Source organism: Beta vulgaris, chromosome 4 (assembly GCF_026745355.1).
Source record: "Beta vulgaris subsp. vulgaris cultivar EL10 chromosome 4, EL10.2, whole genome shotgun sequence".
Lineage (NCBI taxonomy): Eukaryota > Viridiplantae > Streptophyta > Magnoliopsida > Caryophyllales > Amaranthaceae > Beta > Beta vulgaris.
The window spans coordinates 36,116,959-36,132,194 of record NC_079205.1 but is presented as its reverse complement, the minus strand read 5'-3'; the positions used below and the strand labels follow the sequence as shown (position 1 = coordinate 36,132,194).

General features: G+C 38.5%; 1 protein-coding gene across 1 annotated transcript; it reads left to right on the top strand.

Annotated features, from left to right (window-relative positions):
• Window positions 1-1,001: 1,001 nt before the first annotated feature.
• LOC104907455 (uncharacterized) lies at window positions 1,002-1,580 on the top strand. Its single transcript, XM_010696388.2, has one exon. The coding sequence runs from the start codon at window positions 1,002-1,004 to the stop codon at window positions 1,578-1,580; it is 579 nt and encodes a 192-aa protein (XP_010694690.2).
• Window positions 1,581-15,236: the final 13,656 nt, after the last annotated feature.

Here is a 15,236-nt window from a genome sequence, read left to right as displayed (position 1 = left end):
GCTAAACTTTATTAAAGGAGCGAAGTGCTATGAAGACATTAGAACGGTTGATGGTGTAGTGTATCCTACCTTCAAGGAAACTTGCTATGCAAGGGGATTACTTGATGATGATAAGGAATATGTTGACGCAATCACGGAAGCGAGTTTTAGAGAATCAGGGCACTACCTAAGACATTTGTTCTCCATGTTACTGTTATCTGGAGTATGTCGAAGCCGGAGGATGTTTGGCATAAGACTTGGAGGTTACTGTCTCATGATATTTTGTACAAGCAGTGCGGTATTCAGAAAAATAAACGTACACAACTACCAATATAACCTGATAATAGTTACTATATATATTCTTAAGAAATGTGCATATTTAGTATACGTTACTGCCGTGTAATTTTAATTTATGTTTTCGCAGAACTACAGTTAACAAACGATTAAATCGAAGCGTTTGTGTTGGAGGAGATTGAAACCATGCTCCAAAGTAATGGCAGCAGCTTGCGTAGATTTAGTGAGATACCGTTTCCGGATGAACTAATCATGTTTGAAGGACAAAACAAGCTTATTGCAGATGAGCTTTCTTACGACATAGAGGAAATGACGTTGGAACACGATATATTGTTTAAGGGTCTAACTGATGAGCAGTCCATCATTTATCGCAGAGTAATGGATGCTGTATCGAGTCAAGAAGGAGGTGTGTTTTTCGTCTACGGCTACGGAGGTATCGGAAAAACATATGTCTAGAAGACATTATGTGCCGCAGTAAGGAAGATTGGCGAAATTGTATTGCCTGTATCTTCGAGTGGAATTGTTCTCTCCACCTTCCACGGGGAAGAACGGCGCATTCGAGATTTGGTATCCCTTTGAATGTAACTAAGAATTCTGTATGTGCCGGAATTCGTCCTGGGTCGGATTTAGCTGATCGTCTCATCAAGACAAAACTTATTATATGGGATGAAGCGCCCATGATGCATAAGTACTGTTAGGAAGCACTTGATAGAAGTTTGAGGGACATTATGAGGTTAGTTGATAGGAGAAACATGCATCCACCATTTGGGGGTAAAGTTATGGTGTTTGGTGGTGATCTACGTCGGATATTACCAGTAGTACCAAAGGGAACGAGGCAAGATATCGTGTTTGGTACCGTTAATTCGTCTTACTTGTGGGATTTATGTAAGGTCGTAACACTTACTCACAATATGAGACTTCAACCAGGTTCTTCTAAATCTTCTGCTGATGAACTGCGAGAATTTTCGGAGTGGATACTAAGCGTAGGAGACGGTAAGGCCGGAGGTCCTAATGATGGAGAAGCCGTAATTGAGGTTGCAAAAGATATTCTTATAGATCCAGGCCTCGATCCAATTTTAGCAATTGTTGATAGCACTTATCCAAACCTACATGAACATATTTGGGAAGCTAAATATTTCCAAGAAAGAGCAGTTTTGGCCCCTACGAATGAGATAGTCGAGATAGTCAATGATCATGTTCTATCTACCATTCACGGAGAAGAGAAAGTTTATTTGAGTTCGGACGGTATAAGCAAAGAGGAGGGTAACTTCGGATTACATGAAATGTACTCCACTGAATTTTCTTAATACGAAACGATGCTCTGGTCTCCCGAATCATAGCATACGATTAAAGGTTGGTGCGCCAGTTATGCTGCTAAGGAATATTGATCAAACATCTAGGTTATATAATGGCACGAGGTTAGTCATTAAACATTTAGGCAATCGTGTTATTGAAGCAACTGTTATTTCTGGAAGTAATGTCGGAGCAAAGCTTTTTATCCCAAGAATGACACTCACCCCGTCTGACTCGACTAAATTTCCTATCAGATTTCAGAGACGTCAGTTTCCTTTAATGGTTTGTTTCGCTATGACTATAAATAAAAGTCAAGGACAATCACTGTCCCATGTAGGTCTGTATCTCCCGAGACCTGTTTTCAGTCATGGTCAATTTTATGTTGCCGTGTCCAGAGTTACGAGCAAAAAAGGTCTCTAGATCCTCCCCTTTGATAAAGAACACGGTGTGCGTACAACTACAACAAATGTAGTTTACAAGGAAGTGTTTGCAAACATTTAGTTTGAGTTAAACGCTTTTTTTTTATTATTATTTGTACTTTCTGCTCATTACCACAATTACATGTAGAGTTCGTGAAATTTTATTATTCGTTTCGTCTTTATTATGTGACTTTATTTAATTATGTTATAAAGCTATAAATACACCCGTGCATTATGCACGGGTCCTAAAACTAGTTACTCTTATAATTGACTTTCAATTTATAGTTGGAGCCTGACTTTATGTTGGTTTGACTTTAGTGTTGTTTTGGAGTTGACTTATGGTTGACTAGGTTATTTTTTTAAAGCTATATATTGTTTTCCGCTTTAAAATTCTGGATAAGCCGATATGTTATCAAACGGGCGATAATATTTTGATAATTCTATAAGTTTTTTATTCAAAAGGTATTTTGAAAAATTGAGAATTTTCGGGGTATTACACACTGACTGAGCATCATACTTAGCTTGACTCTGTGTCGGGAGCCCTATCACATGGAATGTAATTGCCTACCCCAACTGGCACATGAAAAAGGGGAAAAATAAGAAAAGTTTTGATGTGGGAAAGACTAGACACATAATTTCAGGAAATTTAGGTAAAACATGAAGGCCAAATATGATTTCTACCCCTTCCTCTTGCACCCTTTTGTGTTTCACCCCTTTGTGAAACAGTTGAACGTCTTCCACCCCTTTACGAAGAAGTTGAACCTTCCCCACCCTTTTGGAACCTTTACCACCCCTGATCATCCTACCACCTTTACCAATTTGAGTCGATGGTTATGTAGTAACATGATGATGTTGATTAACAGTAGCTTGAGTGTTCTATTGAGAGTGAGAGGGTGTTGTATATAGGGTTTGAGTGGTTTGTTGAGGTTGAGAGGGTGATGCAGTGTTGGAATGTGACTGAGGGGGTTGTGCATCATTCCTTGGTCTACCCTTGAGTCTTTTAGGAGCTAGCTCACTAACAACAACAAAAGCAATGTCCCTATTCGAAATCTCCTTTTACACAATGAGCATGACTTCTCCATTCCAGTAGTTTACCAGCCTTCTTAGGGAGCTCAAAGGGGTCCTTTATTTTGTCCTTTCTTGGTCGGCCCGAACTAATTTCGATGGGAGGAGGGTCAAAGTGAAATTCAGGTCTAGGCCAATACATTTCCCCTTCACATGGTGAAATTGATCTTGTAAAGAACATAAGCATCCAATTCAATAGTGTATACGTAATGTGCATATATAAAAATAAGAAAAATATCGAGGAATAATGTATTAACCTGCATAAGCTTGAAGGTATACATCTGTTGTGTACTACCGATCCACATAATCCTCAACTTCCGTGTGTTGGAAAGATCACTATAACAAAGAAGATCAAAAAGGGCAAGTGAAATTACCCTCTTACATCCAAAAATTGCCTGTTTATTTAAAGCGACAAAAATTATTCGCCCTCAAGGTTGCCATGGTAGGACTGTTGTGTTGGCATCGTACAACAAACGTATAAAATTCGCCCTATTTGTAAAATTTAAGGAAGGCAACTTAGACTTGCCCTATATTATTTTACCAAATATGGCAATTGTTTTTGCCCTCTTATTTATGCAAATAGGGAAACCTTCATTTCCTTTTTTGTTTTACATACAACTATGGCAATAAATTTGCCCGCTTTGATATATAAAGCAAAGAGCGCAACATATGTGTCAAGAACATACATTACATAAATATGGGTAATAGTGGACCAACTAACCAAGCTCGCGAGGCTCATACCTATGAAAGACACGTGGAGTATGGAAGCCCTAGCCAAAGCAGATGTTAAAAATGTCATTCGATTGCATGGAGTAACCACGAGTATAGTGTCAGATAGAGATTCGCGATTCCTTTCGAATTTCTTGAAAAAGGTCCAGGAAGCATTTGGTAGTGAGCTATTGATGATTACAACCTTTCATCTAGCTACAGACAGTCAAACATAAACAACTATTCAGACCTTGGAAGACATGTTAAGAGCTTGTGCCTTAGAATACCATGGATCATGGGAAGACCATTTGGACCTCATAGAGTTCTCATACAACAATACCTATTATGCTAGTAATAAATGGCTCCATTCGATGTACTGTATGGGAGAAAGTGTCATAGTCCCTTGCATTGGAATGACATTAGCCAGACTATGGTGTTAGGTCCTGAGATGATTCAGGAGACATTGGATCAGGTGCGAGTCATTCAGGAAAAGATTAAGGCTGCATAGGACAGGCAAAAATCATATACGGATCAGAAGCGAAGGGAAGAAAATTATGAAGTTGGTGAAAAGTTATTGCTTAAGGTGTCCCCAATGAAACGAGTGATGCGATTTGGGAAAAAGGGAAGTTAAGCCATAAGTTCATATGACCATATGAGATTTTGGTAAGAGTAGGCAAAGTTGCTTATCGCCTGTAATTGCCCAACGAGTTAGAAAGGGTCCATAACGTGTTTCACGTATCCCAACTCCGAAAAGACGTACCTGATGAGTCACATGTACTAAAGCTGAAAACATCAAGTTAGATTAAACCTTGTCCTACGAGGAGAAACCTATCAAGATCCTTGACCACAAGGTGCGTAGTACAAGAAATAAGGACGTCAAAATTGTCAAGGTGTTGTGGAGAAATCAAAATACTGAGGAAGCCACATGGGAAGCCGTAGATGCGACGCTTTTGAAGTACTAGAGTTTTTTCAAGAGGTAGGTCAGTTACGGGGACGTAACTTTTCTTTTAAGGGGGAAGAATGCGATAGAATTTCGCGCTTCCACCCTAAAGTCTGTTAAGTATGTTAATTATGTGTATTTATTGCTTATGTGACGTGCGAAAGTTAGAAATACTTGTGAAATGTTGGGACTTATAAGTGCAAAAGATTGTCGTGAAGACTGGCTACCTCAAAATTTCGGGACAAAGCTTCTTTTAAGGGGGGGAGCCTTTAATACTCCGTATTTTTGGGGTTATTATTTATAAATAAGAAAATATAAAGAATATAATCGAAAAGTATTTTAATAGTATTTACAAACTTAATTATGCAACCTACTTAGTATACCTAATTATATTACAGTTTGGTTTATTTTATTTTCAAATTAAATAAAATAAGACATAAGAAGTTGATTTGTAAGCAAATCCTATTAGATTTAGGTTTGCCACCCTATAAATAGGAAAAAAGGAGAAAAAAATAAAATAAAAACCAGGGAACCCTAATTGCCTCAGCCGTTTTCTTCTTTCCCCCTCAAATTTTCTCTCTCGTCACTATTCCCTCCCCTGAACCGTCGACAGCCTTTGAAGTGGTGTGTTTACTTTGTGTGAGTGCAGTGTGCACAAAGTCGAGGGTGAAGTCGGAGCGAGCGGTGCGGTCGAGTGTGCGGCTGTGTGGTGTGCGAGCGAGGGCGTCGAGGTTAGATGTGCGGTGCGAGGTCGGTGTCAGTCGTGCGAAGGGTGGTGCGAGCGTCGAGGGTGACACTGTGGATGTGTGCGCGACGAGTTATCGCGGTTGTTGTGGGGGGAACGCTCGAAGGCGATCGTGGTGTGCTGTGGTCGCGCGAGTTAGGCAACGAGTTGTACGTATCGCTGCCGGAATTTCCGTCGTCGCCTGTGATTATCGCTTGCGAGTCTGTCGGTATAAAAAAAATATATAATATAATTTTCTCTTTTATTACTTAATATTGTATAATTTGATTCTTATAATATTAAGTTATAATTTGATTAAGTTGTAATTAGAGTAAGTTATAAATTGATTAAGTTTATAAGTTGATTTAAGTTATAAATCTGATTAAGTTTTGTATGTATAAGAAACGTATAAAGTTAGTAAAAGAACTCAGATTATTAGTTATAGTTGTAATATTATAATAATCTTGTTATTCAAATCTTTTGGTAGCACTTGAATATAATGGTTTAGGTGGAGTTTGTAAAGGTAATATTTTATAAGCTAACTAAAATCGAATTTGCACATTTTTTATTGGTTCTTAAAAGATGTTAGTTCAATAGAGTTATGGAAAAAAAAGAAGTGGACAACAAGAGTAGTTATTTTTATACTACGAAACACTAAGTCTTATATAATTAGTCACGTTGCTTTATGTTAATAATAACAAGGACGTATCACTGAAATATTTTCTTATTTGATTAGGTCTCAACTTCATAAGCGGAGCGTTTAAATAGTCAGGGAAGATTCTTTGTTACAAGGTACGTACGCGTACCAGTTCAGTTGCATATGCTAGTATCATGTTACGTTATGAATTCTTTCATTGGAACCTAGAATCATTATAGGGAACGATTGTATGATTGTGATTGATGAGATTGTTTGGTAGCATGAAATGGATTGGAAATCTATATGTATTTCCTAATTGTATGACTTATGAATTGGATTGCGTTGTTATGTAAATGCGTAATTCTATCGTATCATAAGCATGAAAAGTATTAGATTTGTATCCTTTGATTTATGGTGTAACAAGAATTTTACAAGAATTAAAGAATCGAGCAATGTATCTAAGAAAGAACATTAAATGATTGTATGTTTAATAATGTGGTGTGAATGGACAATACTAAGAAAGGATTTTGGCAATAAACTTGTAGTAGGATTCCCTACAAGTAATGAACAATGGGGGTGGGGGTGGGGGACTTATTCTACACTCCTAAGCAGGCCTACGGTGACGACAGTATTGTCCTTTATGAATTTTGATAAGTCAAGTAGGCGGAAGGTTCCGTACGATCTTGGAGTATGCATACAAAGGTGATGGATGTAGGACGCAACAAAACCGTATTTGCATTTCATCTAATATACCAAGTTTTCCATTAAGGATTAAGTAGCCCGTATGATTCTATTAAGATGACGATGCCCGTTCGTTGCCAACTAAATTATAAAGGTGATGAATGAAATTTTATCGTAGTATCATGTCTAGGAACGATTCTTATTGTTTTGTTTATGCTTAGTATATTATCTCAATGTTTTACTACGTACTCAGCATAGCTGATGGTCTGTTAATGTGTTGTGTGTTGGCCTATGATGAACCATTGATGCTACAATGGGGAGAAGACTAGGTGTTCTGGTGTTACTGCATGAGATTGAGCATACGGGGGGATATTCTCTAGTCTTTAAACTTTAAAACATTTGAGTTAAACATTATAGAACTGTTATGATTTACTTTGTTTATGGTTTAAATTAAATGGGGTCGTTGAGGATTCCCGAGTTATAGTAACCATTTTATTCCTGATGCAGTTTAGTTTTCATAATGATGATTTAAGACAAATGATTTATTTTAATAAGCCTTGCATTTCACCGCAGCGGTAACACTCCCAAAGTCGATGCAACGTAGTTTAGACGTTTATTGATTTTGGGGGTGTTACAATTACAATGATAGAAATCATGGAAGGAAAATTACAAGACAAAAGAGGCCTCAACATTTCTTCTGTGAACGTTGTAAGATGAGTGGGCATACTATGGATAAATGCTACAAGTTACATGGTTTTCCCTCTGACAACAACAATAATTTCACTAAGAGAAGGTTTGCACACTTGGCTTAGGGTGGAGACATTGACAATGAAAATGACATTGTGTCTGGAAGTTTTACCAAAGATCAGTGCAGTCAAATTTTACAGATGCTTAACAAACATAAGATCCTTGAGGAGTCTACTGCACCTTCTACAAATACACCTTCTAGTAGTGCATATTTTGAGGGTAAAAAATGTTTATTCTCTCATTCTTATAGTGGGTGTATAATTGATAGTGGCGCTTTAGACCACATATTTATCTAAATTTACATCTTACAAATTTTTTCAACATGAAGCTAACACCATCACTATTCCAAATGGTAGAAAGGTACCTGTTAGCCACATTGGTTTTATACATATGAGTACCAGCATAGTTCTAAAATATGTTCTACATGTTCCAGACTTTTACTTCAACCTTATATCAGTTCCTAAACTATGTTCAAATATGTTTTGTAGTGTGAAATTCACATCTGATTTGTGTATGATACAGGAGCCGTCCTTGAGAGAGGAAATAACTCTTGGCAAACCGAAGTGTGGCCTATACTATGTTGATGAAGAACCTCTACAATCTGGCGGTATCATTTTTCCTCCTTCTCACTTAGCTACTACTGTAAATAAGTCATTCACATGCTTTTGCTTATGTCACTGATGATGTCAAAATGTGGTACCTCAGGCTTGGTCATTTGCCTTTTAATTAAATAAAACATGTCATTCCTGGTTTGAATGTTTTTAGTATGGTTGATACAATCTGTCATATTTGTCCTAGTGCCAAAGAAAGTAGAATGCTATTACCTTTAAGTTCCATCAAGACCACTAGACGTTTTCAACTCATCCACATAGATGTTTGGGGCCCATATAAGGCATCTACTCACTGTGGTTCACTAGATGAAAAAACTGGAAGGGTTGCGCTTTAAGGGCTGCGTTTTTTAGACAACGCATCCCTTAAGTATGAAGGGTTGCGGTGATCCAGAAAATGCAGCCCTTTTAATACGAAGGGCTGCAGTTTTTAGGCCATCTGCAACCCTTTATGTGAAGGGCTGCGGTTTCCCAGTTAACCATAACCCTTTTGAAACGAAGGGCTTCGGTTCTTTTACACCTGCAGCCCTTCACTAACGTGAAGGACTGCGTTTAACCCAAAAATCGCTGCCCTTCACTTTAGAAGGGCTGCAGTGAAGGCCTAAACGCAGCCCTTCCTTGACTAAAAATGCGCACATAACTTTAGACTACGCACAACACAAGTTTCCCTTGCTCTCACTTTCACTCACTCACTTACTCCCTCACACTCTCACTCATTTACTCACCGGAGCCCTAATTCAACCACCGACGACGCACCAACGATTTTCTCTTCTCAACCGATAATGACGCACCACCACTGACGACGCACCGATTTTATCCTCTTTCTTCTCCAAGCTAGAAGTTTAGTTGCGGGTGTCTAGTTGCATGCTCCAACACCAGGAAGCACCACCACGGCGCAACAATTTTTAGGTTTGCATTAGTTGTTATTCGAATTTCGAGAAAGTAAATGTGATTTTAGGCTTATTTCGGCCTTTTCCCACCCAATTTGTACTTTTAGAGTCATTTAACCCCAAATTCTTTTTGAACATGATAATATGAGATATTATATAACTAGTGTATAGATTTTTAGGTTTGCATTAGTTGTTGGCCGAATTTCGAGAACATAAATGTTATTTTAGGCCTATTTCGGCGTTTTCCCATCCAATTTATACTTTTAGAGTCATTTAACCCCAAATTATTTTTGAACATGATAATATGAGGTGTTATATAACTAGTGTGTAGATTTTTAGGTTTTCATTAGTTGGTCGAATTTCGGGAACGTAAATGTGATTTTACGCAGGTGTGGGGTTGGGAGGTGTGGGGTGGGCAGGGGTGGCTGTGGGGAGGTGGGTATGGGTGTGTGCTTGGTGGGCAGAGGTGGTCTGTGCACCTCCACCCACCCCGCACACACCCCTACCCACCTCCCCACACCCACCCCTGCCCACCCCTACCCACCCCAACCAACACCTGCTCACTACACACCTCCCCACCCCTCCAACACCTCCCCACCCCTCGCACACCCACCTCCCCACACCTCCCCTAACCCCATGCCCACCCCTACCTACCCTTCTCCCACCCCTGCACATCCCTTTCCCACCTCTGCCCACCTCCCCCACACCCCGCGCACCCCTCCCCCACCTTTGCCCACCTCCTCCAACCTGCCACCCCTGCACACCCTCCCCTACGCCTGCCCACCTCCCCCAACCCCCTACCTACCCCTGCCCACCCCTAACCCCTTGCACACCCCTCCCCAACCTCTATACACCCCTCCCCCACCTCCCCAACCCATTTGCCCTCCCGGCCTCCCCCCACTTCCTGCCACCCCTTGCCCCTTAGTGTGGCTTTTAAATTTTTTTCCTTAAGCAATATATATTAATGTAATATTTTGTACAATTTTAGGGAGATGGCTGATTTGTAAAGGGCGGAGATCTCGTGTAGTGACCACACAACCAAGAATGAGTCGTATGATGAGAGAAAGGAACAAGATAAAGGTGATATGAAGGATCGGTATCTTGATGATGAATTCGTTACTAGGCTTGATAAACAAGCGGATAAAATGCTATGATGGGAAAGGATTACATGAAAGAACGACTCGCCGTGAAGAGGTATGTGCACGAAGTTCAAGAATTGGTAGGAATTTGTCGGAGACAAAAAAGAGAAAAGGAAGGGGACCTACAAAGTCAATAGGAAAACACATGGAGTACGATCATTTGGGGCAACCTTGTGGAAAGTGGCGGCATAAGTATGACATGCAAATTGGTCTTTGCTTGAGGAAACTTTCATTGTACACTCATGGAAAGAGGTACCCAAGGGCATGAAGAAGTGTTTATGGGAGGATAATATGGTAAGGTTCATGTACAATAATGTTTACTTTATTCATTATTTAATTATATACAAGTGTACTATTAATGATATCATATAATTTACAACAATTGCGGAAACTAATAAGTGAAATGTGTTTTGTTGTAAAATCTTTTCAATATCGAGGATGATGAAGCAAAGAAGTGTTTATTTCTATCCGCTGTTGCCGAGAGATTCAGATATTTCAAGGTTAAGTTAGTGTCTGGATGGATCACTAAGCGGAGGAAAGTTGTTGGTACGAACAAGAAAAGAAATATACGGCGTCGAAACGCCATCCAGTTCTCACACTTCACCGGACGCATCAGCCAAGCCTTCCAAATTAGCATTTCAGATTTGGAGGAACATCACACCTGCAGAGTGGGAGCCATTTGTTGCCAAAAACACTACCCCACAAGCTATTGTAAGAATATTATACTAATATTTAACTACACTTAGCTCCAATTTTATTGTATTAACCTTTGTTTGTAAATTGTGTTTTAGGCAAGACGTGAGAAAAGTAGTGCGAGCGCAAAAGCACGTAAGTATTATCATCATTTGGGTGCGCATTCGTACAATGAGACGAGAGTGAAGTGGTTGTTCGCTCATTACCCCACAATGGGGTCGACAACGGCAAAGGAGAGTAGCTCAACCACCACAGCTACACAGGCTCGCCAACTAGATAGAGTGTTACACAATAGATAGCCAACGCCATTATAAGTAGACAAAAAATGTTATTTTGCTTATATTCCAAGTGATGTAACCCCAATTTTAAGTTGAATATGATAACATGAGGTAAATGTTAATATTTACAATAATCATGTCCACATCTTCAAATTATATGAATTTTTGGAACGTAAATGTGATTTTAGGCCAATTTTGGCCATTTCGCATCCAATTCATATCTTTTGAGTCATTTAAACCCAATTTCTATTTGACTATGACTATATAAGGTGTAATATAAGTAGTGTGTAGGTTTTTACCTTCAATTTTGTTGATGGTCGAATTTTGGGACCGTAAATGTGATTTTAGGCCTATTTTGGCCATTTCGCGTTCAATTCATAGCTTTTGAGTCATTTAACCCCAATTTCTTTTTTGACTATGACTATATAAGGTATAATATAATTAGTGTGTATATTTTTACCTTCAATTTTGTTGTTGGTCGAATTTTGGGAACGTAAATGTGATTTTAGGCCTATTTTGGCCATTTTGTATCAAATTCATAGATTTTGAGTCATTTAACCCCAATTTGTTTTTGATTATGGTTATTTAAGGCATAATATAACTTGCATTCATGAGCATTCCTTTCTTATCCTTATGTAGATTGGCTTGAAGGAAAAAGAGGCATCCGGTGAGTTCACTCCTAAAGGACACATCGATGCATTGCACGAGACTTTAGGACGGGACCACAATGGACGCGTCAGGGGAATAGGAGGTTCACCTCAGGTTAAGAAAGGTTTATGGAAGTCAATACACTACAACCACAAATCAAGTGTAGGTAGTGTGAATTCGCCGGTTGTAGATGTGGAGTCTATCAAGGCTGCCGTTCGGGAGGAGCTGAGGGAGCAGATGACACATAACTTAAACACCATTTTGGAGCAAATGGGTTTACCGATTTTTGCCTTGCAAAAGGAAAATAGTGTCATTATCCCACAGCCGATCGATGATCCACGAGGATCTGATGATCAGATGATACCTTCATCTGATCCACCTCTAGTGCCCGAGTTGAAGGTAATCACTTCATTCATTTGCTTTATTAATTATAAACAACTACTGTACTTTTTTCAATGTAGTTTTTCAATGAACTAATGTAAATGGAGTTTTTTTTTCAAAGGAGGAGAGCGCATGCGAACTCTTAGCTCGAGGGGATGGTCCTGATAGATTCATTATGGTAGCATATGGCCATGCACAGCCCCCGAGTGATCGAGAACGCTTACATAACCAGTTAGTGATTAATAATCGCTATGTGTTCACCATCAATGCAATCGTCACTGGTTTTGAAGAGTTATCTCTTCCGCTACCGCAACCAGAAGTTAATCTACATTTGTCGAGCCATGCAGTTGGCAGTTATGTTCTATGGTCGCGTTCATTCGTGTAGTTTTCATATGCGGTACAATGATTAACATACTATATATATGTGTCTTTTGGTTTTTATATTTCCTATGATATGTATATAGTTAGTAATATCTTTAGTTTTAACTAATAGGTTTCGGAAAAGGTGGGTTCACATTACAGGAAGGCAAAGAAGGTCGATATCAAAGAATTCTTATGTGGGTAAGAGTTATGTGTTTCCATGATCTAAACTTTCATGAGGTAATACATAATAAGTATATGTTTAATCACTTTTCAATTCAACTTCCATTATAAGTAAATTTACTATTAATCAATATCATTTCTTAGGTTATTATACAATGAATTGAATGGATCAAGTGACCCAAATAAGTTTGGTTGGTTATGTACAAACATATTACGAGATGACAATTTCTTGAAAAACAAAGTCGAAGTGAAAGATTATGTCGAAATGAGTTTCAAAGCATCATCTCGCTTAAGAGTTCAGGTCATCGAAAAGGTATGTTTGTTAAACCCGCTTTACTTCTATTTATTTGATAATTAAGTTCTAATTGTTCTATGATTAATAGTATATTTCCTTGTTGTAGCGCTCATTAGGCACTTGTTGCGATTTGTTTGTCAACTAACCAAGTGTACCACTCCTCAAATCATTGTTAAATAGGTAGCCTAACTGAAACTAAATATATATATAAGTAATTATTGATATTACATGATCTTATAATTACTAAGCCAGAGCTCATGCTGCTATCATTATATTGCCAGTTTTAGTAACCTATTGGTATGAGAATGATAAATGATTTGAAGTGTTTGCTACCTTCTATGTCTCCTTTCTTTCCTGAACTTATTTGACATTTTTGCATATATGTATATAAATATATAGGATAAAAAGTGATAGAGTTAGTCAAGTTAGTGAAGAGGGAAGTAACCGAGGAAGAGATAAAAATGAAAGATTTTGGACATTTAAAGAAGATACCATGCTCCTAAGGTATCTACATGAGTTGTCATGTGATCCTAAGTGGAAGAGTGAAGGCGGTTTCAAGAGTGGTTACATAAATAAGCTTGACGAGATGATAAAAGTTGTGCATCCTACTTGTGGCTTGAGAGCTGTTCCACATATTGAGTCAAGGATCAAACATTGGTCCGAGAAGTACAGTGCACTTGCGGTAATGCTATCTACTTCACGCTTTGGGTGGGATGCTGATAAAAAGATGCTGCAAACAGAAAAAAAGGTGTTTGATGAATGGGTGAAGGTAATCTTTCTTTCTTTTGTTGGTATAATCTCAATTTGTTGATAACTATAAAAAAATATACTAAAGTGAACTCAAAAGATCTAATTTTGTCATAAAATACGACAAAGCCTAACACATGAATATTCCAATTTGGCGTGTTTATTGATCTTTTTAGCCTTAATATTGCTTTACTTATCAGGGTGATGGGTGTTGCTGATATCCATAACCTAGTGTTCCTACAGAATAGTTCTGAAATCTCTAAAACTGACTTCTTTATGAGTCTAGAGAACCACCACCCACATCATACCCATGATTATGATGATGACGACATTGGTCATGATGTCAATTCATGTTCATCACGAAAATCATGGCACCAATGTCATTTTCATAGTTTCCATCCCCATGCATCTTGTTGTTTAAGGGATTAGTATTGAGATTTTCTCTCTCTTTTGTCTCCTGCTCCATGTCTTAATATAGATCTCCTTCAAAGCCCCACTCGCTGCTCAACGATCCTCCACCATGTAGGTTAGGATACATCATTTGGTCTATTGAAACTGCTCCTTTTGAGCTGTTTTTTTGGTGATGAATTGGTGTCTTCTTCTTGGATTTGCCTTCAGAGAATTTCTCTTGATTTAAGTCTGGATGCTAGGACTTTGGAGATCACAACTCTGCATGTTTGCCTGACCTTGCCAACTTCTTGATTATTGTTGCTGAGTCTTCTATTCCTCAAACTATCACTCTCTGTTGTTCTGCATCTATGTTTACAGCATAAACTCCTGGTTACGAATACAAAGACATGTACATTACGTTTAAAATCGTCTAAATTAGGGATCATTGAATATTTGGATGACAAAGTGGTGTATGCTACTACCTACTGCTTAGTTTGTTATGCTTTAACTAATTCGCTTAGAACATAGAGGTATTAAGTTGTTTGTTGTTAGTTGTTGCTTTTAATGATGTTAGTTGCTCTTTCTACGACAAAATCATAAGAAAGCAAAGGGCTTATATGTATGGGGTTCCCTTTCCCCATTATGACACACTTGCTGAAATTTACTCCAAAGATAAAGCAACCAGAGATGCTAGTGAGTCTTTTGTAGCAGCTATCAACAATATGGATGCTAGGGTTGCTAATGAACCATTGATGATAGAGAGTGATGAAGAAGATGACGTGGATTCTGTGACTCATTCCAAGAAGCGTTCAATAAAAAAAGAGTTGGATGATCCAACTCCTTCGAAAAAAACAAAGTTCAAATATTTCAAGGGAAAAGGAAAGGGACAAGGTAAAGTAAGTGATGTCGATGGATTATTTTGTTCTATTCAAAGTGTTTCAACCAATTTTGAGAAGATATTTGAGAACAGTAATGCAAACTTTGGGCACTATGGCTTGTGCTTGGTCGAAAGCGGAAGAAAGAGAGTAAAAGTTGGATGATAAGGTGAACAAAGTGCTAGAATAAGTAATGAAGTTAGATGGAATTTCTCCTTCGGAAGCTTTGGAAGTGGCTACGATTCTCATGGTGGAGGAACAC

Coding starts and splice junctions, on each gene's coding strand:
- LOC104907455 (XM_010696388.2), top strand. CDS start 1,002: ATGAGGTTAGTTGATAGGAGAAACATGCATCCACCATTTGGGGGTAAA.